General features: G+C 43.3%; 1 protein-coding gene across 2 annotated transcripts in view; it reads right to left on the bottom strand.

Moving 5' to 3' along the window:
* The window catches only part of SAR1 (SUPPRESSOR OF AUXIN RESISTANCE1), a 171,878-nt gene that overhangs the window by 50,087 nt on the left and 95,759 nt on the right, over nucleotides 1–26,032 (bottom strand). For both annotated transcript variants that reach the window (XM_087375403.1, XM_087375404.1), the window contains exons 15-17: nucleotides 15,447–15,634; nucleotides 11,635–11,714; nucleotides 8–354 (exon numbers count right to left, since the gene is read on the bottom strand). In XM_087375403.1, the coding sequence (XP_087231529.1) occupies nucleotides 8–354; nucleotides 11,635–11,714; nucleotides 15,447–15,634 (615 nt within the window). The remainder of the gene's footprint in view (nucleotides 1–7; nucleotides 355–11,634; nucleotides 11,715–15,446; nucleotides 15,635–26,032) is intronic.

The raw sequence follows: 26,032 nt of genomic DNA, 5'->3' as shown, positions 1-26,032 counted from the left end.
AACATACCTCAGTAGCCCTATGTTCACAAAGAACAATCAGGAACCTGCGTAGACATATGTACTTGCTTTCACTATCAGGGTTTGAAGTGATAGCACAGTATGCCTCCCTGTACAACTTCAGGTCTAAAGAGAACTTAAAAATATTGGCCCACAATCTGCCTTTGATCACTAATGCGACAGAATCTGTACTTGATGCTTCAAGAACCTCTGGACCAAGTATTTTGACAGCTTCATCCACTTCCCCAAGAGCAGCATGAGCAAACTGACAAGCACCTTCGCTTATGTTATTTTGCTCAAAGATCTGCATAACCCATTCATAATACTGAAGTTTCCAAGAAGCAGCTGATCCATGAACTGAAAAGGATAGGTGCACATCAGGAAAATCAAGTGTCAGAAAATTGAATAAACAAGACCCACGGAAAAAAACACCTTAACCTCTACATATGAATATGAACCAGTTAGTATGCTGACAAGCTACTTTCATTCCTTAACTATGAGGAAACTCAAATCCCCTGGAATAAGAAAAACCCACTGAAATTTTGACATGCTACCTGTTGGGGAATGGGAGAGTAGAAGTGCATCATGGAAAGAGGGAGTGGGAACCAAAAAGTGCATTCCTTTGATTTGAGAGGGAAGCCTATCATTTTATAGAAAGAGAGAGAGGGTGGCCTAAGTCATAGCCACCTCTCTTACATCAAAGGAGATAATCAGTGGCACCTCCTCAAGAGGGAAACTTGTACTGCATCATCACCTATGTCATGGTCCAGAACACCTCATAGCACTAAGTGTGCTTCACACAATCTCTCTCTCTCTCTCACACACACACATGATCATATGACTGCTACTAGAGCAAGCCCTTGATCACACAATTCCCAACATACCCCCCTCAAGGGTTTGCCTCATGCTATGTCAAGGATACATCTAGTCACATAGTTTCACAGGCCATCTCATGGTGGTCAAGGATAAATCTATGGCTAGGAATTAGGATCTCATGCTAGCAAAGGTGCCCAAGGGTCAAGGCTTACAAAATGGGATAGATCCCCCCCCCCCCCCCGGGCCCCAAATGGTTACCTCTCTTGCATGTACAAGGATTAATCTTAGGCCTTTTTGTGGACCTAGTTTCTCATGTCTGCAAGAGGCATCATGGAGGCAAACACATATCACATGGCCTACATCATATGGTGACTAGAGGTGATTTACAAAGACTATAAGGACAAAACACATAACATTTTTTTTGGAGTACTACTCCAGGCAGAGAACCTCAAAATTGACTACATGACCAAGTGATGATAAAAGCTCTAAGATATTGAACCTTAAAGGATAAAATCTTTATTTTCTTCTACCACAAAGTTTGTTACTTCATTTGCTGATGGAGTTCTTTCTTTCAACCAGATTTGCCATGTCTTTCTTCTTTTCATTGCAAAACTTCTCAGAGTAATTGTTTTTACTACAATAAGTGCAAGGATTGATCTAATGGCAATCTTTTTCAAGATGATTGGTCTTTCCACAATGCTTGCTTGCTTTGTACTTGCCCTTTGATGAAAACTTTACTGCAAGTACTTGAGTTTGATCTTCTACCTTCCTTGAAGTTTTGTTTCTCTCTTCTTCTTATAGAGCACTGATGATGCCCTCTAGTGTTAGTTGGGGAAGATTCTTCAAAGTAGTCACAACATAGTCAAAATCCTGAGGCATACTCGTCAAGAGCACAACCATTGCATCATCTTCAGTGACTGGAGAGTTGATTGAGACAAATCGTGTCATAAGACTCCTCATAGTGTTAACATGAGCTGCAACAATGTCTTCATCCATCTTAAGTTCAAAGAACTTAATTTTCAAATTCAACTTATAAGTATGAGAAAGAAAGAAAGAAAGAAAGATGTCTTAACATCTTCAGGAGACCTTGCAGTCTATGAGACAAGGTACAAAATATACGTTAACCCATACAAAATATATGTAACATCTTCAAGAGACCTTGCAGTCTATGAGACAAGGTACAAGCCACTGTGGGCTGAAGCAAAGGGCTCACTAAGGCCCTTGCTGAGTGCTAATTGCTAAAAATGCAAAAAGCTAGAACAAAATAGTAGGAAAAGAGCAATCAAGTACTGCTCAGAACCAAAGCTCCAAGTACATGTGCAAGCTCTATATAACCCAGCTTCCTGATGGTTTGTCTCCCGCGGTGGCGGGACGCGCGCTCTCGTGGATCTCTGTATCCGAGGCCGGGTAGTTATCTTGTCAGCACGCGTAATAGAGGCAAGCATTCCTTAACCACCGGGCCAGAGATTCTCCCCAAGACGAGGAAGCTTCAGCTCATAGGGCTTGGCAAATGGTCGTGTGAGGACGGAGAATGGAGCTATGCAAGTTCTGGAGAGAAAGAGGGCAGAAATGAAGAAGAGAGTGGAGAGTGAAGAAGAAGATGATGAGGTGGCATTTTGAGCTAGAATGGACTAGAGCCTCAAGGAGGCTCTGATGCCACATGTTAGGGAATGGGAGAGTAGAAGTGCATCATGGAAAGAGGGAGTGGAAACCAAAGAGTGCATTCCTTTGATTTGAGAGAGAGGGTGGCCTGAATCATAGGCACCTCTCCTACATCAGAGGAGAGAACTCCTAAATCAGTGGCCCCTCCTCAAGAGGGAACCTTGTACTACATCATCACCTGTATCATGGGCCAAACACCTCATAGCACTAAGTGCGCCTCACACAATCACACATACGCATGATCATATGACTGTTACTAGAGCAAGCCCTTGATCACACAATTCCCAACACTAGCCTAAGACTCCATAGCATTCTAACTGCATACTGTTTATAAAATTTATTTTGGCATCGGTACGTTTAACCCTATATTAAATTCCATATATACAGTTTGCAACATTCTCGTTGTGGCCATAGCAAACGATAGACAGTGCATATTTGTCCTGTAGTCTGGGAAGTAGTTCCATAAACAGAAATCAGGATACCAAGCCTAAGCCAAAAGCAAGACATGTCCACTAGGAGTCTGTGAGAACATATGATAGGGTAATGAAAGGGCCTCTGGTTGAAGGCTCTAGCTAATCCAAACTTCTTGACTCCTGGGAATCTGCAATTTATAATGCTAGAACTGTGCTATGCGCATTATACATACCAACGTTAGTTCATCAGCATTCACAGATACTCGGGCAACGTAAGCAAAAGAACAGTCATCATATGAATCACCTAGGTCCTCAGATCCATCTTTTCATATACTTTGTTTACTTGCAGTATAACCATGTAATACTGAAATACGACTAAGCAACAAGCTCTAACCCAGCCTTATGAGAGAAATTTGTCTTCCTGTTAGTTGAGCCTTTCAAATTTCAAAGCTGGATCCTTCAAATCAAGTAGCATCCATGAGAGAGAAAATTTGAGCATCATGCGCACAGTTACATCCTTAACCCACAGCATTAAGGCTCTACTACTTCACAATGCTTATGTTGTCACTTCAACCATCTGCATGCTCGCGACACACAGACCTACCTATGATCTCCCTCATTGCTCCAAGAAAGATACTGCAAATACCATTAACCCATTAACACATGACCCTGTAGATTGTCCTTTCCTCTTTGGGCTCATTGTGCGAGACCTTGCATGAAGCCTCTGTAAGCTCATGATAACTAAGCAACAGTGTTAGCCCAGCCTCATCAAGAACTAGAGCAGGCTTTTCCTTCCTGCTTATTTGAGCCTTAAACATTTAAAGATGGACACTTTACATCAAGCTAATCCATTGAGATGGCCACCCACGGTGAGGGATACCTAGGCCCAAGCCTGGGTGTATTCCACTCCCTACACTAATGCCAAATCTTGAAAAACACCCATAAATTAGGAACAGCGAATTAGGGGACTCGGTGAGCTGACCACCCAGCCACACATCCAGTATAAAGAATCCATAGCCACAAACCCCATGTCCCATACACAGGTCCAGGTGTTAGTTCAAACTAAGCATATGCCTGCTCTCGGTCCCAAAGGTCTAACCCAAGGAATCCCCATAAATGAGCCAACGCCTCATATATCCGGTGTCCTTCCCGTAAGGGCATCCATACACTGACCCCTGTTAAAGTTGAACCTACCCCAACAGTAATGCCAGCTCATGCTATGACGTTGTGGTCATAACATTCCTCCCACCATTAAAAAACTTATACAGGGAAGTAAATTGTCGCTACACAGATGAGACACTCTCCCAAGAGTTGTCATGACTAGATCTGTCCTTCATTTTATAAGAAATTCACAGACCACCCTATTTCTGAGGGTCCCTCCCTTACTCCAGACTGGTTCTGGTTCATGGGAAATATATAGTAACAGATCTTGTAATCAGACAGTTGTGAGCTACCCTTTAGGAGATCTACATGAGGAAACAGCTGTACCTTCATATCAGGGGGTAATTCCAGCTCATAAGCTGTGTTGAATCTTTAAAGGTACCCAATAACAAGCCGATGTCTTTTAAACTTCACAAAGTTCGTGCAGCTCCAAAACCTTCTTCTTCTCTTTTGCGTGAAACAGACTTCTATTTAGTATGAGAGAAACAGCCGGGAGACAAGAAACTCAAGGCAAAGATATATCATGCAAAGCATGAAAAGCCGACGGTAAAGTACCACGCAAAGAGACTAAACAAATGACAAAGTAGATAAAAACCAGGATTGTGGCTGTAATTACCACGTCATACATGTGATGGTCCCAGAAAAGAAAAGGCAGTCTCTCCACTCCAAATGATGGCCAATATATGAGCTGGGTGGACTTGAGTGCCATCAATAGCCTCTATGCATCTGGATTTCCAAACATGTTAGGCAGTGATGCTCCCTAAAACGTCCCAGTAAGTGTGATGAGAAGAAGGAATTATATAGCCTCTATGCATGTGTACCGAGAAGAAGGAATCATATGAAGTGGAAAACCTATTTGAGGCCGAGTCAGTAAGAGCTAGGCCATGGAACCCCAAGTAATGATGAAAGGGGAGGAGAAAAACCTGCTAAGCAATTCTACTCTCTTCCATCCAAGTGATCATGGCCTATCTACACTCCCAAAGTGTTGAATAGGCCATGATCACTATCTCAATCGAAACGATCATGGCCTATCTACACTCCCAAAGGTAGCGAGAGCTAGGCCACAGAGCCCCAAGTAATGAAGAAAGGGGAAGAAAGAAAGAAAGAAAAGAAAGATATATTAACGTCCACGGGAGACCTCGCGAGCCTATGGGACAAAGCGCACAGAAAAGCGAACTCATACAAGCCTCAATGGGCTGAAGCAAAGGGTACGCTAGGACCCTTGCTGACTACTAATCTATGCTAACAGAATCATAATCATAATAATCATAATCATATTATATCAATCAATCAATCTATCCAGGCGCTGGGACGAGACCAAGTAATCATGGCCTATCTACACTCCCAAAGGTAGCGCAAGAGAAGTCCTAATTCTCATAAAAGATATGAGGCCCACTAAAGTCGGAGCCATGAAACGGAACCCCAAGTAATGAAGAAAGAAAGAAAGTTTACTAAAGACCGATGGGTCTATGAGACTGATAGAAAATCTGATACAATGGACCAAAAGGGTGAAGGTACTAACGAGCATCCTAACCCATGGTAGAGAACTATGCAAGACATAGTCAATGTCATGATCATCAATGTCACCATAATAGATACAATACAATATAGCACACATGCAGCGTGAAGCATCAAGGCAATCCTAGTGATGGACAGGTTGTGCAGGTAAAAACCATGTGCTAATCGTTTGGAAGTGTGACCGGTCGTGATCAGAAATCAGTGACTCTACGCTTGACAAGTGTCATAGTAATCCCAGTCGGTTGTATCCCAAGTCTAAACATAGATGAGATGTCAGTGAGCGTGATATGTGCATCTGTCCTTTGTCAAGTATGTCGCGTCTCAGTCTCGAGGTCTCTGTCTCGCCTGCTATCTGTGAGCGTGGGGTCAGTGTGCTCAAGCTGGAAGAAATCCGTGATCACACTCTGAGATGGGTCTAATATGGTCTCCCGTCCCTGTCTCTGTGATCTTATGAGATGCTCTCTATGTCAGAGAGCCTCACGAACAAAAGCCGTGAGGGAACTCTGGTCTGGGTATGAGAGGAGTCTGGAAGAGGCAGTGATACCATCAACGAATCCATGAAGGGGAAGGGAAAAACCAGCATAGCAATTTCACTATGTCAATGCAAGTGATAATTGGCCTATCTACACTCCCAAAGGCAGTGTTGAATAGACTCAAAAGTTAAAAAACACCAAGGGCAGAGGGATCAGCTCCAAAGATGCTCCTCCACTCATTCACTCCAATCCCTCCATGAATAGTAACCCCAAAAAAAAAAAAAAGAGTGGCTTTTCTATTCCTCGGGGTTTTCCAAAGCCTCTATATACCTAGATGAATCCAGGAACGTTCCCAAACTCATCCTCTAAAAACACAACATAGTGCAATTTCAATCTCATGATAGTCACTCACAAGGTTGAAAACCATAAACGCCATCATGCATAGCAGGGACTAGCTACTATGACATCCCCACTGACGTCATCAGCGCCCAACAGTGGGTGTAGACCATAGTATAAAAATATGCTCTCACACATACAAATCCACACACCCACACATACTTGAGCATCCATTTATACAAAGTCTTCGTACTGAGTTTTTGACGGCATTCCGAAGGTGAAGGGCAGACTCAGCCATGACGAAGGCTAGCACTAAAGGAGATAAGAAAATTGTCCCAATGATGAGCTCTGGAAAGTCTCCAACCTCTTGCAGTAATCTGAAATCTCCTAGCAATACTTGTTGTAGGCCAAATAGGGAAGACCCGTGATGTGGTTGTCTACCACAATGCATTCCCACTCGCCTAGATCCAATTGAAGAAACAGGGAGCACCCCCAAAAGCCAAAGTCTCGAAGGAACAATAGGGATATCCTCTACACAAGGGTCTACATACTAGCCAAAAGAAAAATACCACTACTCAACAAAGCCCATGACTCTGGCTTTAGGTCTGCATTAAAAACCACATCCAAATGAGGGGATCCGCCCAAGTTGTCTCAAGACTGGACACCAAAGACCAGAGTATCCTCTCCCAAAGAGACCTATTACCTAAAGATGGACCCATGCGCTTGGAAACCACCCATCGATCTGATACATCTATGTTGTCTCCATCAATATAGGCCCAGTCTAGAGGCATGGCTGCATTTTCTAGGCAATCCTCCTACCATTCCCTCTACGGTGACTAGATCTTTGAAAACCTTCCAAGAGGCCAAAGAAGAAGCAGAACCTCCCCCCACCTCAACCATTACATATATGCCAAGGAACCAAGAGGTCTACCACTCTCATCCACAATGGAATCATTCCACATAATTATCTGCCTATCAATCTCATCTTGAAAAACGAGGGGGAATCTCTAGCCAACGAGGTCTGCCTGAGAGCTGAGCAAAAGTCTCGTAGCCTCTATCAATAGATATAATAAAGGAGCATCCCTCTGGAAATCTGAAATCTTTCTTCTCTAATATTTCTGCTAGAAGTTGGCTGTGGACTGATCTGTCAAGAGAGGACAGACCTCTTATTACGATTAGGAAAAGCAGCGTACTTTGTCGTATGCTTTCTTGAAATCTAAATAGAAGAATAGCACGATCCTGGCCACTCTGTCTAGCCCACTCCAAGGCCTCCCAAAATGAAGAGATATTATCAAAGATGATTGGCCAACGCACAAAACTAGTCTCTATGTCATGCACCGAGTCAAGAAGTAGAGACTGTAAACCAAGGCTGATTGCTTTTTCTACAATTTAATATGGAATGCCCAAAAGTGTGATTGGCCTCCACCGATTTATTAGGTTCCCGTACTCCCCCTGAGCTCGTGAAAGGGGCTCTACAATAGTTGCATTTCCACTCCTTTGTACCTGACCCACTTAAAGGATTTGGGTAAATGAAAGTGATGTAGGCTGTCGAAAGAAAATTTCAGGCATGCTGCTCAGTGTTCACTTTATCTGCAATACAAAAGTGGAAACTAGAGCCAAGTTCCATAGTTACCAGGGAATGGCATTCGGTCTTCCTAGAACGTCTTAATGTCGTTCCCAGGTGGATGGCAATGCGGGAACGTCTCGGAACATCTACGAACGTTTCTAGAAGTAGGAACGCCTGGGAAACGTTCCCAAACGTTACGGGAATGCGGCCAAAACGTGTTACGGGCTGGGTCTCTGGAGTTCCGGGTTAAGGGCTGCGCGGGAGCGCCGTTTTGGCGCCGACGGGGGGCTCTAAGCCCTCTCCAACCACTCTCCACCCCTTTCCACTCAGACTCTCAGCCCCCTCTCTCAAGCACTCAGCTCACTCAGCCCCCTCTCTAAGATCTCGGGCCTCAGCCTCTTCCACTCCCTTCTAAGCTCTCTACTCACCCACTCAGCCCCTTCCTCTCCTCTCAGCCCCTTCTCTCCATCTCCTCTCTCAAGTCTCAGCCCCTTCTCTCCATCTTCTCTCTCATCCCCTTCCTCTCCTCTCAGCCCCTGCTGAGTGCTCTCCATCTCCTCTCTCAGCCCATTTTCTCCATCTCCTCATCCACTCAGGCCCTTCCTACCCTCTCAGCCCACTCAATGGCTCCTCCAAGAGGCATTGACTTGGATTCAAAATCTGAGTGGTAAAATGAGGTGGATGACATTGTCAAGTACCCCTTGGATTTCGACCAGATGGGGACTCCAAATCCAATAGTGATGAAGCAAAGGATGCTCCTAAGCCTGAGGATGATAGCTCCCAGGTCCACGATGATGAGGCTCAACATGATGAGGGAGAGGCCTCTGATATTATGCCACCTTCAGACCATTAGGTGGCAGGCATGACACTCATTTTTTTTATACCATGTCCTTGACTCGAGAGTCTCGAGTCCTATTTTGTATTAAGGTATGGCCTCCTTTTCTTGTATTTTGCATTTTATATGCTCTAGCCTCTATGACCTATAGTGATCTGTAATTCTTTGGGTCAGAGCTTTAAAGTTTATATATACCTTTGTAAGACCAAAATAAGTCCAATCATACAAATTTAGAAATTTTGTCGTTCTAAAGATCAAAAATCTACAAAAGAAAAAAAAAAAAAAGAGAGAGAAAATGAAAGAGAAGAAAAAAGAGGTAAACAAAAACTTTTATGAAAAGCAAAAGGAAGACATACTAAGCAAGCAAAGCAACACTTATGTCGTCATCAGTGCCCAAGCATAAGCAGCTATACTGGGTTTCTAAAGACCCGCAGAGTCTCTTGGGCAAACACAGTGCTTACTAAAATACGTCAAATAAACAATAGAGAATGAAAACAAGAAATAAAGAAGAAACGAAGCAGGTGACTTAAGCAAAAATAAACAAGCAAGTCAAGAAACAAAAACTTCCAAAAAACTAGAAACTCTCTCTCTCTCTCTCTCTCTCTCTCTCTCTTATTTAAAACATAAAAAGTTAAATGGCACTTTACACTTATGTCTCGTTTCTGCAAAGAGGCAAAAATAAATTTCTAACTTAGAAAGCACAAGTATACTCAAACAAACTCTCTTTAGAAACTAAAAGAAAAACGGGCTATTCAGCTCCCCGCTTTTTGTTTTCAGCTTATGTTCAATCATTCTAAACAAGCCTAAGGCCGAAACACCATAGAAAAAAGACTTCATATCTAAGAATGTGCGAACTTTTTTCATTATTTTCCTTGGATTATACCTCTTGTGTAATAGTAAAGTGATCAAATTACTACATTGAGTGATAAAAGCCTCCTTAGTTGTACAAAGGCGGGAAAATCTATGGAATTGGGAAGAAATGACTCCATATTTTGCCAAATCAGAAATGTTTGAGTCAATGTGAGGCATTTTTATAATGTGTAAACCACTATATTCAGGTTGTTCACGTTTATCGTATATATCAACCTCTAATCCTATGGTAGATTGAGAAATTCTAAGATCTAAGAAAATATAAGAATCCCCTCTTGAAGTGCAGTTCAGTTCACAAGAGTCACCAGGATAGATTCCTTCTCCAAAAGCTCTAGCGTCTTTGTACATAAAGACTTGAAAGTTAGGAACATAAGGTACAAATAAATCATCTATAAAACGCCTAACTTGACTAAGCTTATGTAAAATGATAGGGCAGGTATTGATAGAAATAAGACGTTGCATAAACTCAATTTCATAAGTGAAAAGATAAAAGTTTGCTAAAAAGACGGCACAATTAGTGCCCATGGGGATTCCTATAACTTGTTGAAACAAAGAATCACCTATTGTGATGTAAAGATTATCTAAAAGAAAATCTATCCAAGAGCAAACATCTTCTACACTTACTACCTTTGTGTATCTTTTCTTTTTAGAACCTATGTCATGATCTTTATTTTTTAGCCACAAAAAGTCAAAGCATAAGGCTGTTTACTCAACTTTTAGCACTTTGCATCTATCTTTGTCAAATCTCAGCTTGAAAACTTCAGCCACTAGCTTTTTAATTCTAAACTTCAGGTCTTCCAGCTCAATCTTTGTGTAAAGCATCGTAAAATCATAGGTTTATTGCACCAAGAATAATAATATATGTGAGTAATATACTTGCACGTTGGGACAGTGAGTAAAATAATATATGTGCACCAAGAAATCCTTCGCACCCTGAACAATCAGTGGCAACCTTGCTTTATCAAGGTATAATCAACTATAATTCAGTAAATTGCAATAAACCACTGTAAGAGGGTGTTGCCTAACTATTAGTTGAAAGTCTTATCAACTAATATTCGATTGGTTACCAATGCAGCCAAGGAAGTGCAGCTATGTTGCAAGCGCATGCTCAATGGCACCAACTCATCTCAAACAATAAGCTTGTCCTGGTAATGAATTGGTATTTTTAATGACTTCGTCTTATACTACCAGAGTGACATACTCACACACTTAAATAACCATGACAATTTGATTATCCACCTGAACAAGTACGTACAAAAATCTTCGATCTGAGAAAAGACAAAAGGCCATCAATGAATGGCTTCCTCTATTGAATAGGCCTCCGAAATAATACCCAAACCTTTTGGTCAAAGACAAACAGTAAAAACAACCGTATATAGTGAAGCAGGCATTTCTCTTCATCAAATATGCAAGCTGAAAATGACAAAGAATGCAAGAACAGAATGCTATACTCTCAATGTATGATGAAAGGGCAGGTACAGACAAAACCAATTTTCCCCGTAAACAACAGAAATACAGAATCAGCCACAGTCAAATCAGCATTTTCATCATTTCCAAGTTCCAACATCTTTGTAGAATAACGTTCAACAGAGACAAGTTATCACCTGTCAAATGCACCCAACATTATCATAAGACACAAAGATAGTTGAGAAGGAAATGCTACAATTGTTGGCTTTGATTCCACCAAAGGTCTACACATTATGGAGAGAAAACATGTTTGGAACTTGATATTTGTTCATATATATATATATATATATATAGTCCATCCACACAAAGCCAGTATGCAAAAAGAGAGAAACAACCAACAACTGTAAATTTAGCAGTACAATGACATGATGTTGGACCAAACAATACGCCTTTCTAAAACACTAAAATTTCAAGTGTGTAAATCTCTGATTCCAATTCGTGCAGTTGTCTTCATACTGTCCAAGGAAAAGAAAGCCACCAATTGTTTTAGTCAACAGCTTAATCTTCACATTGTCTTACCTGGAAAACTTGTCTGCATTCCAGTCTGCAAGAGGAGTGTCTGCACGGATTCCCTTTCCTGCCCAACTGCAGAGGCTACTCTGCGGTAGAGAGGCATAGCTTAGGGACATGCCAAAGATTGAAAAAGGAAAATCATGTCTACAATCACTGCAAAAACCTCAAGGAAATAGCAGCAGATGTGTGGAATACTGAAGATACGTAGACTACACATAAGACAGACAATTTTGCCATGGGTGTCATTCTGTTACAGCCTTTCTGGGCCAGAGGCTATTCATTAGAGAAAGGGTTCCTTGGCTACAAACCATGGTTGATTCAAAGCACACACCTCATCATAAGGTGCCATTCACAGCATTCAAAGCCTTCCAAAACACATCATATGGTACGAAGTGTCCTTCAGCACCTTTTTTGTTAATCCTTAAAAACCAACTTGACCCTTCTAAGGCGCGTCGAATGCTACGTACCTAAAGACTTGTACAACCATGCTAAAAATTGTACCCAGAAGTTATGGCCCGACTACCTTTCACATGTCTAATCTTCATAGAACAAACCAAATATGTTTGTTGTGCAAGATTCAACCAAACCAAAATGCATTTACTCATTAGTCAATCTAGTCTTGGTGACAGTTAAATGGGTCTAATGTGGCTGCCCTTGTTAAGCCTTGATGGGAATATATAGTCCACAAGTAAGGATAAAGCCTTCTCTTCATGAAAGAATAACTCCTTACATGCTAGTCTTGCTTAGCTCTTCCAGATTGCAAAATAAACATCATTTACAGCCATGTCAAACACTAACCTGATGATATAACACAGAAGACATCAAAAATTATGTTGCTTATGATGAACTCTTATCAAATTACATGAACAATGCTTTTGTATTTTACTTCACTCCTGAAGTCCAAACATTCAAAAATCAAGCATGCAGCCATGGCTATAAAAGTATCTAAACTGCTAATTTCACTTTTGTACAGCACTGAGTAAATGCTATATCCCTATCCATGTCATAGTTGCCACGGAACACTGTTCCCCCTTCCGGAAGGTCTAGAATGGCGTATGTGTTTTGGAAGGCAATTCAAAATTCTTGGAACATTTTTTGGGCCCGAAACTCCAGAGAGCCCCATTTCCTGACGATCTGGATTATGTGCCTACCTGATGCCCCCAGACTGCCGCAAAGTGCTACCGTTTTTTGTTGCTCCAGCCCTCCTCTCTATTGCTGACCTCATGCCTCCACTACCTCATCCATTCTGATGTCCTGCTGATGATGATGATGATTATGATTATGATGATGTTGATGATGATGCTGAGATTGATATATAGTTGACTATCGACATGACTATGTTGTATTATGTTGTACTTAGGACTTAGTAGTACCATTTTGCATTTCTTGCATTCTGCATTGGTGTGGATGCTCGTTTAGTAGCTCCACTACCACAGCTCATTGTATCAGGTTTTTCACAGTCTCATAGACCCATCGGGCTTCCGAAGACTTTATTAAACTTTCTTTCTTTCTACCTTGAAATCCTCTCAGCCTCTGTCACCAATCCTGGTCCCTTACTCCTCTCAGCCCCCTCCTGTCAGCCTTTCCTCTTCGTCTCCTCTTCTCAGCCCCCTTATCACAGCCTCTACTCTCAGCCCCTGCACTCCGCCCACCCTTACTCCGATCAGCCTCCTTCTCAGCCCCTCCTCTCTGCCCTAGTGCCCACTGCTCTAAGTTTTCGCTACTCAGCGCCCCCCGCCTTGACCCCAACCCTCCCTCCTTTTTGCTGCAAATTTTGCAGAAATTTTGCTGCATTTTGCACCTCTATGGCATCATGCACATTGCAAACATCTTCATCAATGTACCATTCAGTTTCCTATGGATTTTTGTGTTTTTAAAGGTTTGAGATCAACTGAAAGTTTAGAGCTGCGAAAAATGATTCTCTTTTCGAGTTCTGGTATATTTCCATGCAATTTCATGATGTGACATAGGACATGGCGTTCCCATTCCCCCTTCCACATTCCCGAATCCTGAAACACTTTTGTTCTTGCATGGGAAGTTCCCTTCCCTGGTAACCATGATCCATGCTAATGAAAACTACATGTAATCAAAGTTGCTGCTTCTCGCCATCATTTGAAGTACACCTGCAATCCTACCTGTACTCCTTCCTTTTGCCCTCTGATCCTCCCTGATCCTGTCCGCCTACCCATAATGTTCTTCACCCTTGTCCTCCCAATTTTCATGCTCATACTGTCCCGTCTGCACTGTGAACCTGACGTACATTCTCTGCCCTGCCCAACTGCCATTGACTTCTGTTCCTCCCATTCTTCTCTCCATTTCCGCTTGTCCCTTGCCCATACTGCTTTTCACCGCTGTTCCTAGATTCCTCTTTGCATTTTCTCTCAGCAGACATCCTCTTCCCTGCCCTTGAGGCTATTTGCCTTCCCATAATCCTCCTGCTCGCCCTCACTCACACACACACTCGCACTCTCCCTCACCCTCACCCTCACGAGGTTGTTGGTATACAAAGGCTACCAACATCTTGGCCTCCCATCTCACCTTGGGAAGCCCCTCTCTCCTTATCACAGCAGGTCCTCACTCCTAATTGAGAACCTAGGGTGCCCCCCCCACCCCCCTCCCCCCAAAAAAACCCACTCCCTTCATCACTTCTTTGCAGGCAGGGATGTGACAGACTTCGCCTCCATGTCAGCTTCTTCAAAATAATTATTTTCTGCCTTTGGCTAATTATGGAAACCTGATAGAGTTCATGGCCTCCAGCTTTGTCAATGTTGCTCCTCTAGCTCATGTTGATTCAGTGTCGACCTTCACTGGTCTTTAGCTAAGTAATGTCATTGTCTTTTGTCTTGAAGTATCCATGTACTACAAGATCTTCCTTGCATATGTAGCATTTCGATTCTTTCTCTAGTTCTTTTGCCAACAAGACCAACCGTCATCCAATTTTATGAGCTTCTCTTTTTACCACTTCAAGAGGTTATCACATCTTAATCCCACTCTCGTGTAGAATATCTACAAATAGACTCAATGAGCTGAAATCAAGCTTACTAAGATTTCCTATCCGGCAACACTTGCAGACTATTTTTGGCCACTGAAGCACAGTAGGAAGAAGAATCTGTCTGACTTACAGAGTAGCAAATGAGATGCAGCACCACTTTCTCGTAAGAGGCAATAGGCCAAATGGGCAGCAACCTGCTTGGCCTACATACCTGAGCCAAGCATCAATGAACAGCAAGCTAGGCACCAAAGAGATTAATCCACCAAATAAGAAAATAGATCACAATTAGTCGCACATGCAGCATTGGAAGACCACATCAGATAGGAAAGAGGTGGCGATCAGCAAAAGATGGATGGCAGACAGCAGAAGGAACATTGCGAGAGATGGCTGAGTATTAACAGCAAATGGATTGCAGTCAGCAGAGAAGTGTAGCCATCAGAAGGGATTTGTGACAGGCTTTGATAATCTTGATAGTTGGACCTAGTGTCTGCCAATGTCTAAACTGGAACATAAGAAGTCGCTTGTTGAGCCCAAGTGAAGCAATGTTATCCGCACATTTTAAACCCCAACTGACTTCAATGACTAAGCCCTGGGCATGATTAAAGACTGACACAAATACGAAGGGTGGACAGAGCCGGACACTCTAACACATATGTTGAATAAGAGTAAAACAGACAAAAGAGTACAACATCCAATTACAGGGCAGACAACTGAATAGCAGCTGGTTTTAAAATATAAGAGAGCCCCAAAAATGTATAAATACTAATAATAAAAAACACTAAAGAAGGGGATGCATAGGAAACAAAAAGGGTATCCAAACACACACCTGTAAAAATAGTGAATGGCTTCCCTCACTTGATGCTCTTTTGAAAAAATTTTAACACTAGTCCTAGCTTGACCGAGTAGACTGCAGCCCAAAATATGCAGGCAGGCACACCACTCTCCACGTGAGCTTTGGCAACGCTGCATAACATGCATCTCGTTGCAAATGTTCTTAACCATATTTTGGAAACCCTGCATATGATTATTATATCAGTATATATACGATTGACTTTTTTTTTTTTAATGATAACAATTGCTGTTGTAAACTCTTCACGCATAGAAAGTCATATATCTATAACTTGCACCTCGTATTATACATCACTACAGACAATAGTTGTAGCATGTGCTCTCTACCTAACTACCTCCTTTACTTTGTCTCTGCAATGTACAATTGGTCGATTTAAATAGTTGCATTTGGGCCATGGCTACCCCTAACTTAATCTATGACATCGGAGACGGAGGGGGACCAGAGGAGTTGGTATGCTCAGGCACATAGATCGTTTGCAGACCAATGGCTACAGATGGACAGATTGCCACCATTTCAGTATACTCTTTAAGGCTCAATCCATTCCGCTTGCACGTCAGGAAGTGAACCAGGTCATAAAAGGAGATCTCTTGCAGCTATACACATTCAAAACCTGGTTAGCACTAACTGAGCTTTCGGTGAGACTCAGCTTCTACACAGATCAATGATAATGGATCTCAAAGGGGGTGTTCCTCGAACCGTTGGGCTACACCCAAATCATCTCCCACATGCATTGAGGACACGATGGGTCAGTTTCAAGTATCTTCACATAGGCCACAGGTTGAGACAAGACAAGAAGAGGGCATCCCCCGTGAAAGACGGATCTGCATTTTATGTGATATGCAAGACACTGAGATAGAGGATCACCAGGCTTTCAAATGCCTTGTATACTACGAGATCCGTGGACTGGACCAGTCTTTTCAGTACCGGTTATGGCCTACTCAGAGAGTTCCTGGCACATACATATCTAAGGTGGGTGGATGTTTTCCTTCTTGAGGCCTATAGATACAAAGATCAGCTCATATGAGCATACAGGAGAGCACGTGAGGGACTTGCCGAGCAAATCAAAGCAACATCGTGGATTTTTTCTCCGGTGACCCAAGCCAGGCACAGCTTGGGATCAGGTGCACACAGATACACAATAGAGCCAGAGGACACAAATCCCCTAATCCGACTCCGAAAGGACACTCACATGAGGGCCGCAAACAAATCCTCTCTTTCGACATGGGGAAACAGACCACCAGACTGATGATAGCACTTGACAGATAGCGGGCCACATCACAGAGACTGCAGAGGAGGAGGCATGGACCGGGACAAGCTGAGCAACACCAGCATTCTCTCTCTCTCTCTCTCTCTCTCTCTCTCCCCCGCCTGCGCCTAGCTCCTAGCTCCTCATGTCTCTTCTCCTGCTCCCTTTCTTTGCCTGGGCCTATTTGCTCCCCCTTTGTGGATTTCTCTCACAGCGATAGCCAAATGCACTACTTTTATTTCTTGTCATAAGCATCAGCCTTGGGTAGGGGTGCCCATTTCACAGGTATCACCCTTAGGTTTCATTATATCTGGTTTCTTTTCAGACTCATAGACCTTTTGGTCTTTTGTAGATGTTGATAAACAAATCTCTCTCTCTCTCTCTCTCTCTCTCTCTCTCTCCCCCGCCGGCGCCTAGCTCCTAGCTCCTCATGTCTCTTCTCCTACTCCCTTTCTCCGCCTGGGCCTACACCTAGCTCCTCCCATCTCTTCTCCTGCTCCTGCCCCTCCGGGCTGCTGTAGTCACAGCAGCACAGCACAAAGCAGCAGTACACCAGCAAGGGGCGGCCCCCCAAAACCAGTTCACGGCCGTGGAAGCATCAGCAGCAGCAGCTCAAGTCGCGCAAGAGGGGGCAGTCTTCTTTTCGCATATCATCAGCCTAAGAGAGCTACAAGAGCAACCTATCTTCAGGCCCCAGGCTGAGCTGAGCCCTAGGCCAGTCTGGCGTGTTAGAGATAGCAAGAGGGCCCCCAGTTATTCACAGGCCATCATGGAGCCCCCAAAGGTGAAGACCTTTATTTCAACCCCTATCAGTAAACCCTCCTACTCTGACATCACAGCAACACCCAGTCCATACACATTGCATTACAAGCAGAGATTTACTCAGACCCACAGGAGTAGATATACTTTCTCAGCAGGAAGTAAGGGATATTAGACTTATGGTTGCAGCTCTCAGGAAAAAAATGAAGGAGACGGAGAACAATGGCAAGCAAGACATCATACAAGAAGTACTACAGATACACAGGGAAGCAGTGCCTGCACCACAGTTGGTAACCAAAGTCCATGACATGGTTACCAATGAGGTCAAATCAATCAAAGAGGAAATCTCAGCAACAATGGACAACAAAATCAAGATGCAAGAACAAGAAAAAAGGGCGACTAATCCTCGATGTCTATGCATTGGAGGATTACCTGAAGATTGGCATGAAGGGAGCCTTGCAAAAAAAATTATTAATATCATAGCAGCAACCTCTCAGATTGAGTGGGACTTAAAAGATATAACCATTGTGGCTCCTATTGGGACACAAGCTAAAGTGGTACTCAATCACAGGAAAGCAAGAATCTAGATTCTCATGCAAACAAATAAGTTGCGAGGCACAAGGTATGAATATCCAAGGAGCTCACCCCGATTCAGCTCAAGATGAAGTCCACAGAACTAAACAAAGTGAAGGACACTCGCAAAGAAGTCCTCATGGGACCACAGACATCACTATGTATGAGCTGAAATTTGCCAGTAGCTTGCACTGCATCATCCTTTTTATAATGATATCTATGCATCTTACAGAGGATGCATCCTTCATAGGCATGAGAAGGAGATGACTCCAAGGGAGGGAATGCATCAACCATAGCATGCTTCTGAAATATCATCAAGCTCCCATAGCTCATGTGCCCATATCTGGCATGCCATAACTCCGCATTCTGCATGGCAACAGTGGGAGTGTTTACTGCAACTGCAACATTGGGTCTTTTATAAACATCAAGCTGAAAAAGACCACGATACAAAGTGCCAGACAACATCAAAGCATAATCATTTTCTTTGTCTCGGACTGCACACTTAGCATCAACAAAGATAACCTGAAATCCTCCACGACTGAGAGAGGACACTGAAAGTAAATTCTTCTTTATACCAGGCACTTAAAGAACATCAATAATTCTGAAATCTGTGCCATCCGTGGAGGTAAGTATAATATCACCTACTCCACACACTAAATAATAAGAATTGTTTGCACATGTCACCTTCTTTTTAGCAAGTGGTGCATGCAGAGATGCAAAAAGACTCTTCCTTGGAGTGATGTGCTTGGATTTACCACTATCAAAATACCATGTGTTCAATGTCTCATTGACACTGAAAGTGCATGCATCCTTCGAAGGGTCATAGCTACAAGTCAAGAAAGCATAAGAGTCATCCTCAAGAGTAGCTGTAGTATCTGGACCGGCCACTTGAAAATCTGAAATGCAAGACAAAAAGGCATAATCCTCTTCCACAAAGTTGGCTGTAACATCCGCTCCTTCATGTGCATTAGGGGCTGATGCATCTAAGACAGCCATACCCGAATCCTTTTTCTTCTCCTTTGCTATTCTCTTCTTGCATTCACCAATGTAGTGAACCGGCTTCTTGCAGTAGTGACAAATACCCTTCCTCTTTGGCTTCTCTGCATCACCTTTAGCCTTGTGAGAGGGCTGTCCAGAATCAGCTTTATGCTGATGTGTAGGCTGATTTGCATGTTGCTTTTGCTGCCCTTTCCCTTTGGCCCTGAATTTTGAAAGCATGGCATGCTCACCAGCCCGTAAGGCCATGTTCTTTCTTGTTTCCTCTTCCTGCAACAAGAGTCCTACCAACTCGTGAAAGGAGAGAGGATTGGCACCCCCCCTCAATGATAAATTCAGCAAGGTATGAAAACTGAGATACGACTCAAGAAGAGAATTCAGAGTGGTCGTAATCATCTCTGAATCAGGAATGATCTCATCTATATTCAGCAATTGTTCCCTCAAACCATGAAGCTTGGTAAGGTGAGCATTCATGAGATCACCCTCATCCATGTGTGTGAGATAGCTTTCTCTTCAGGAAAGAGACCCGGGCATCATTTCTAGCTGCAAACATGCTCTCTAAAATATCCCAAGCTGCCTTCAAGGTCTTCCATGACCGAATGTGAGGAATGATAAACCTTTTGACAGAAAGGAAAATGACTGAAAGAGCTTGTGAATCACATGAATTCCACCTTTTATGTTCCTATGTGGGAGCCACCAAGGCAGCAGCAGCTGCACCTATCACTTGTCCTGCACCTTGACCTCTACCCCGTCCACCACCTTGCTAAGGAGGAGTTTGAGGTGCAACCACAATTTCTGGCCTTGTCTCATCTCTGTTGACATAATCCCATAGATGTTTGCCAACTAAGATGTTGCGAACCATAAAACTCCATGAGTAGTTGGTGCCATCCAACTTATCCTCCTGAGTGAGGACACCAATAACCTCATTGGGGTTGCTCTGAGCCATATTTGCCAGATAACACAAAAAAATGCAGCAAACCTGACAAGTGAAATCCCTTCTTGGGATCAAAGATGCACAACAAAGTCTGCAAAAAACTTGCCCAAATTGACAACTTGCTATCACAGCCTATCAAAGGCTTAAAATGCACCAAAACTCTCTACAAATGCCCAAAATCTGCAAAATCTATATGCAAAAATTGGCAAATGTCTGCAATGTGACTCAAACTGAGTCCAAAATAGCTTGCAAAACTCCCAAATTCTCTGTCCACTGCCAAATTGCATCCAAAATGCAAAAGCCCCAAATTCCTGCAAGAAATTGCAACTAAAAGAGGGCAACTTGACTAAAAGCCCCAAATGTTGCCAAAATTGGGATTTGCCTATAAAAGCCCCAAGTTCTGGAAGACACCTGCAAAATGATTCAGCAAGGAGACACTGCAAGGAAAACCTGCAAAGGTACGGACGGCAGTGTACGGACAGCACGGTCGGAACATGTATACGGATATTCGTTGTACAGACACACACAGTACAGCTGCACAGTATGGATGTGTACGGCGCCTGGCAGTACGGAGTACGGATGTACATCCATGTGCGAAAGTATGTTGCAGAGTTATACGGATGAACGGTGCAGAGTTGTACGAATGTGCAGACGGCGCTGTACGGCTTGCATGGAATCTGCAGAACAATACAGGCAAAAGTGTCGTACATTGTACAGACGTATGGACCTGCAGATATGTACGACGCTCAACGACTACTGTCCGGACGGTGAGCTTATACGGAACAGTACGGAAGGTCGAGCCACCTTCCTGGAGGTCGATTTATAACTAGAGCACCCCAAAAGGGCAGTAAATCCACACAGCAAGAAGACAACAACAGCAAAAATCGGCAGCTTGGAAGACAGAGGAGCAGAAACAAGACGTGGAAATGATCACGGGGCAGGTGAGAATAGCCACTCAACTATCAGAGACCCTCGAAATGCGTGAGACAGAGAGAGAGTGCATGCAAGCACATACAAGCACCTAGGCTGCCATGTGGCGAGTTGCCTTGCCACCTCGTTAATGCCTCTAACCCACTCTTTTTTATCATACTTATTCCTTGCCTTGGGCATACAATTTGGGCCTAGTAAATGAACCTAGAACTAGAACCCACTTTTACATTGATTCCTAGGAACTTTTCCCCTTCGAAGTGTCCTCCTAATGGACCCGAGTGAGCTTCCTATAACACAATAGCTCACTCGTGTGGCAACACCCATCGACGAATAATTCCATCTACACACTGTCGGTACATTTGTCCACCGATCAAGGTGTATTTCCAAGCCTTTAAAGCTAGTTGCCTACGTTTATCTCAAGGCATTGGTTCAAGAAATGGGCCCTTATATAAATAATCCATCAACTCTTGTCACAATCGTCCACTGCAAACAGTTCAGCATCCGGCAATTCCATATTAAATCCTTGTGTAACATGAGTTGACCAAATGAGGGTTTATGGTTAGCCTTCATAGGCTTTACCTTGTTGCACTCCTTTTTCACTTAGCTTGTTGCAATACACTTTCAATTCAACTTCAAATCTACTCTCTTGCTGTTGCACTTCTACTCCCTTGCTCTCACACATCCCTTCAGTGGTATCAAAGCAGGTTTCCAACCCTTCCCTATGCTCTTCCAAGCTTTGGGATGCATTTCTATCACAAGAAAGTTAGAACTGCGGCCTCTGTCGGATTACTTTGTAGTGACCGTTACCCTCAGCAACCCTCCTACACCTAAGCGGGGCTCATTTCTGAGCAATCCAGGAGCTATCCTGTTGCCCGCGACCTCTGCTAGAGCTTTCTAGTTGATAAGATAGTTCGGAGTTTGGAATTTCCTTGAGACGCAAAATGTCATTGTATTTTTGTTTTAGTAAACATCTTGCAGGAAATTCTTGGACTTGTGGAGTTCTCGGACTGCCATCATCCATGATCTATGGTGCTCGTAATACCTGATTTTGTGTCGACTTGCTTCCATGTTAATACTAAAATGTCTCTAGAAAGACAGTTGGTTTTTTAGTGTCAATAATATGTGACGAGGAAACAAGACAATCCTTCACAACTCAATGAAAGAAAGAGAGCTTGTATTCCAAAACAACAATTGAACACCAAAGTCGAACTTCTGGTCTTATATACATCTCACATTTTGAAGGAAGGACCAACCCTTTTCATCCTTGCTCTCCCTCTATTCTCTCTTTTTACAACTTGCTTGGGCCTACGCGGCTCCAAGACATGGTGCTACTCTCTTTCTTTTGTCTCAACTTCTGTGGCTCTGCTTTTGTTGTTGCTTTCCCACGTTTTGTAAATGGCACTGATGTGATCCGATTATGACCAAGCAAAGTAATCATGGCGTTACCGAGCAGTTGGGAGGCTACATAAAAGGCAATTTTGGGACATTGCAACAAAGAACTCAGGCTAGCAGAACAACTAGCTAGGCGTATACTCGAAACATGACAAGCTATGTCAAGATTTCTTCTGAAATAGAAGTAAAAGAACCGCTATCAATTAATAGTGTTTACCAATAGATTTTAAGGCTCTATGAGACTCAGAGGACCAAGACCCTAACCTACACCATTCGGAACTATAATATGGAGCTTCTCGGACCTACAGATATGTACGGCACTCAACAACTACTCCTAGGCAGTACCCTGGTGGTGGGAGGTTCCCTTATGCAGCAGTGGATGGAGCAGGTTCAGTAGAGTACAGCAACAATGACTGCGACGACTACAACAACATCAGTGGCAGTCTCTGATGCGGCGAGAGTGTCAACCGCAAAAGTGTTAACGGCCACGATCTCGGAGTCTACAAGTGTATCTCCAGTGTCTTCTACCAAGTTCAATTTTCGATCGCAGCCTATGCACGTACAATCAGCTTGTGCAGAATAGTACAGAAGGCAGGCGCTCAACTGTACGGCTGAATGGCAACAAGATTGCAGGGTTGTACGACGACTACACTTGCAGGTATAGATTTCCTCACAGTGGTATGGACTGTACGGACGAGCTGGTACGGGTTGGAGTTTCGGGATGCATGAGCACGAAAGAGCAAAAGGTAGGTGCAGGAGCTTGTACTCTGACACCAAATGTTGAAATGAGAGCAAGAGAAGATGCAAGGGAGCAGAGAGCCAAACGTAGTGTAATAGATAAGATAAGAGAACTACAAGTGTGGACGTGGTTTTGTCTAAGTGACAAAACCACACTAACCCACAAACTGTGATTAGGGGGAAAAAACTCTAGTGAGGGAAAAGTGCCCATAACTCACTTATAGATTAGAATATTCGGCATGCCAATAATTCTAACATTAACACCCACAGGAGGCCTCACGGGCCTATGGGACAAAGTGCGCAAAAGAAAGTAGACTCATACAAGCCTCCGTGGGCTTGAGCAAAGGGCACACTAGGGCCCTTGCTGAGTACTAACCTATGCTAGCAAAATCATAAACATAACCAGTCAAGCACAAGCTAAATAAAATAAAACGGCGGGGAGGCATTGAGATTGCAGGATATGTGGTTTTATTCCTTATGTGTATAGATCATGTGGTCTTTTTTACCAAAAATACAGCTCATCTTCAAAAACACCTTAATGTTCTCTCACATTTCCGAGAAACACGTGTGATTGTAAACAAGACCAAGGTGATAATAATTGGGGGAAACGATAAGTCTAATTCTATTTTGTTTGACAGACGTGGTGAAATCCTACAAGTATCTAAGAGGACAACCACAAATGGAACAAGTGTGTAGAAAAGATGATAGTTGGAGGCCTAAAAGCTTTGGTCAGCTTACAAAATAAATGTAGGAAATCAAACATTTGGAAATTTGGAGTATGAGGAAATTCCTTTTCCAGACTCTAGTTTAGCCAGTGGTCTTTTATGGCTGTCAAGTATGGGGCACAAATCTAGCAACAGAAATGTGGAAAATAATAGAAAGAATTCAGAAAAGGTTCCAAAAGAAGAGCTAGGGGTAAGAGTGCACACACCCTATCCCCTATGATTTTGGCAGAAATTGGAATGCTACCCCTTGAGGGTGAAGCAATACATATGTTGATCTTTTATATGGTCAAACTGAAAAAATTGGACAGCAACAAAACCCCTTACAAAGGAACCCACAAGAGAAAAACGACGGTTCAAAGAGGCACAAAACTGGTTGACAAGGCGGGATATCTCAATCCAATTTTAGGGCCATAAGGGAACTTGAGTAGGAGAAAGAGGTGGACACAAAGTGTATGCAAGGGGAAAATGGAGTTCTACAGGAAAGAGGACCCCATGCTAACCTACACTGAGCAATGTTACCTCAAAGCCAATATCTCCATGTACAAGAGACATGCTATTTGCAGATTTGGAGTCAGCTCCCATGACCTGGAGGTAGAGACCGGTAGATGAACAGACACCCCCAAAGACAAGCATCACTTTACAGCAAGAATGAGAGCTCCAGAGGTTGCCAAACAGCTTGGGAAAGCTGTCAATGGCTGAGGGAATGGACCTACTGTTGGGTGTTGGAAGCAATGGAAGCTCAAAAATGGAAGCACAATGGAGAAAAACGAGATGCTGTAATAGATTGCTGCAAAATTGAAGTGTGGAGGCTCAAGGGAGAGCCAACATAACAAAACCCCAGGGCTAATTGCCCTAATTGGACCAAGTGTCCTAACTGACCTAGATGGTACATAAACTAATTGTACCAATAGTCCTAACTGACTATAACTAGGCCTACAAGGCTCATACCAAGGTATAAGTGGCATCTATGGATAGCCCATGAGATAGCCTACATAGGTCATGTATAGCTTCCAACTCGAGTAGATGCCTCCAATATGCTGTCACTGGTGCATCTGCATCTGTCGATTGCCTTACGATCCCTAGCTCTACTGCATCCATCTTCGGTACTATGAGGGAATTCTCATCGAAATCTAACAGGCCCACCTATTTGTTTCCAGTACATGCATTGAAGTCATCAAGGAGGAGAGTGTCCCCGTGTCTAGAGAACTCTGTGATGTCATCATGGATAGTCTCATATGGGTTGTGTCCGTCAGTGCTAATCTCTCGCGCATAAGATGATGTGTCATGGGGAAAGAACACATTGTAATGAAGATCGGCCGTGCGTCTGGTAACCACTCATGAATCCACATGTGCCATGCATGCTCCTCCCTTCTTATCACAGAGAGGAGTGGCCTCAGATGGGATTTGAAGAGAACAGCCACACCTCCTGATCCTCGTACCCCACTATCCCTCTTCAGTTCCCTCCTATGAGTAGACTCCCATGTGTATCCTGACACTATGGGTAGCCCTCTCTCTGGGCTCTCATGTGTCTCGGTGTAGAAGATCATATCTCTATTATTGTATGTCTCCAAGAATCCCCCTTGGTCGGACCAGAGGGTGCCATTACAATTCCACACTGCCATCCTCAATCTGTTTGCCATCTCTGTAAACTTGGGCGGGCCTGCATCGCTGGTCTCGTTGTGAAGATAGGTCTTGAAAATAGAAATGATCTCAACCAGTGCCCTGCCAAAAGTAAAGTGCTCTGTGTGTGCAGCTGCTTTGGAGGTGTTGAAGATCATAACCTTGGTTTTACCCAGGTTGATCTTTAAGTCATGAGACTCGCAAAAAGCCAGTAGTGCATCTAGATGTCTCTGGAGCCCCTCAACGGACGAGGATAAGAGCACCACATCATCAGTGTAGAAAAGGATCTGCAGCAAGTAACTGGCAAGAGAACAACCAACACCTCCTAGTGTCCTCATAAAATATGCAAGCTCGTCTATGTAGGAGTCAAACAAGGTCGGTGAGAGTGGACAACCTTGTTTGACCCCAATGGTGCTTAGGATCTCATCTATTAGTTTGTGAATCTATTCTTCTCTCTATTCATGCGCGCGCGCGCACACACACACACACACTCTTGTACAGGTACATGCTTACAGGTGTTGTACATACAAAGACATGCTTACAACTGAGAGAGAGAGAGAGAGAGAGAGAGAGAGAGAGAGAGAGATGTTTATTGTGTTGCAGTCTGGGGTCAAACTGCATTTGATTGGAAGTGCATAGAATAGTGATA

The sequence above is a fragment of the Dipteris shenzhenensis genome, chromosome 6 (genome assembly GCF_047967505.1).
Source record: "Dipteris shenzhenensis isolate YYH24624 ecotype China chromosome 6, Dip_SZ_1.0, whole genome shotgun sequence".
Classification (NCBI taxonomy): domain Eukaryota; kingdom Viridiplantae; phylum Streptophyta; class Polypodiopsida; order Gleicheniales; family Dipteridaceae; genus Dipteris; species Dipteris shenzhenensis.
The sequence above is the reverse complement of the archived record's forward strand: the minus strand, read 5'-3'. Positions and strand labels throughout refer to the sequence as shown.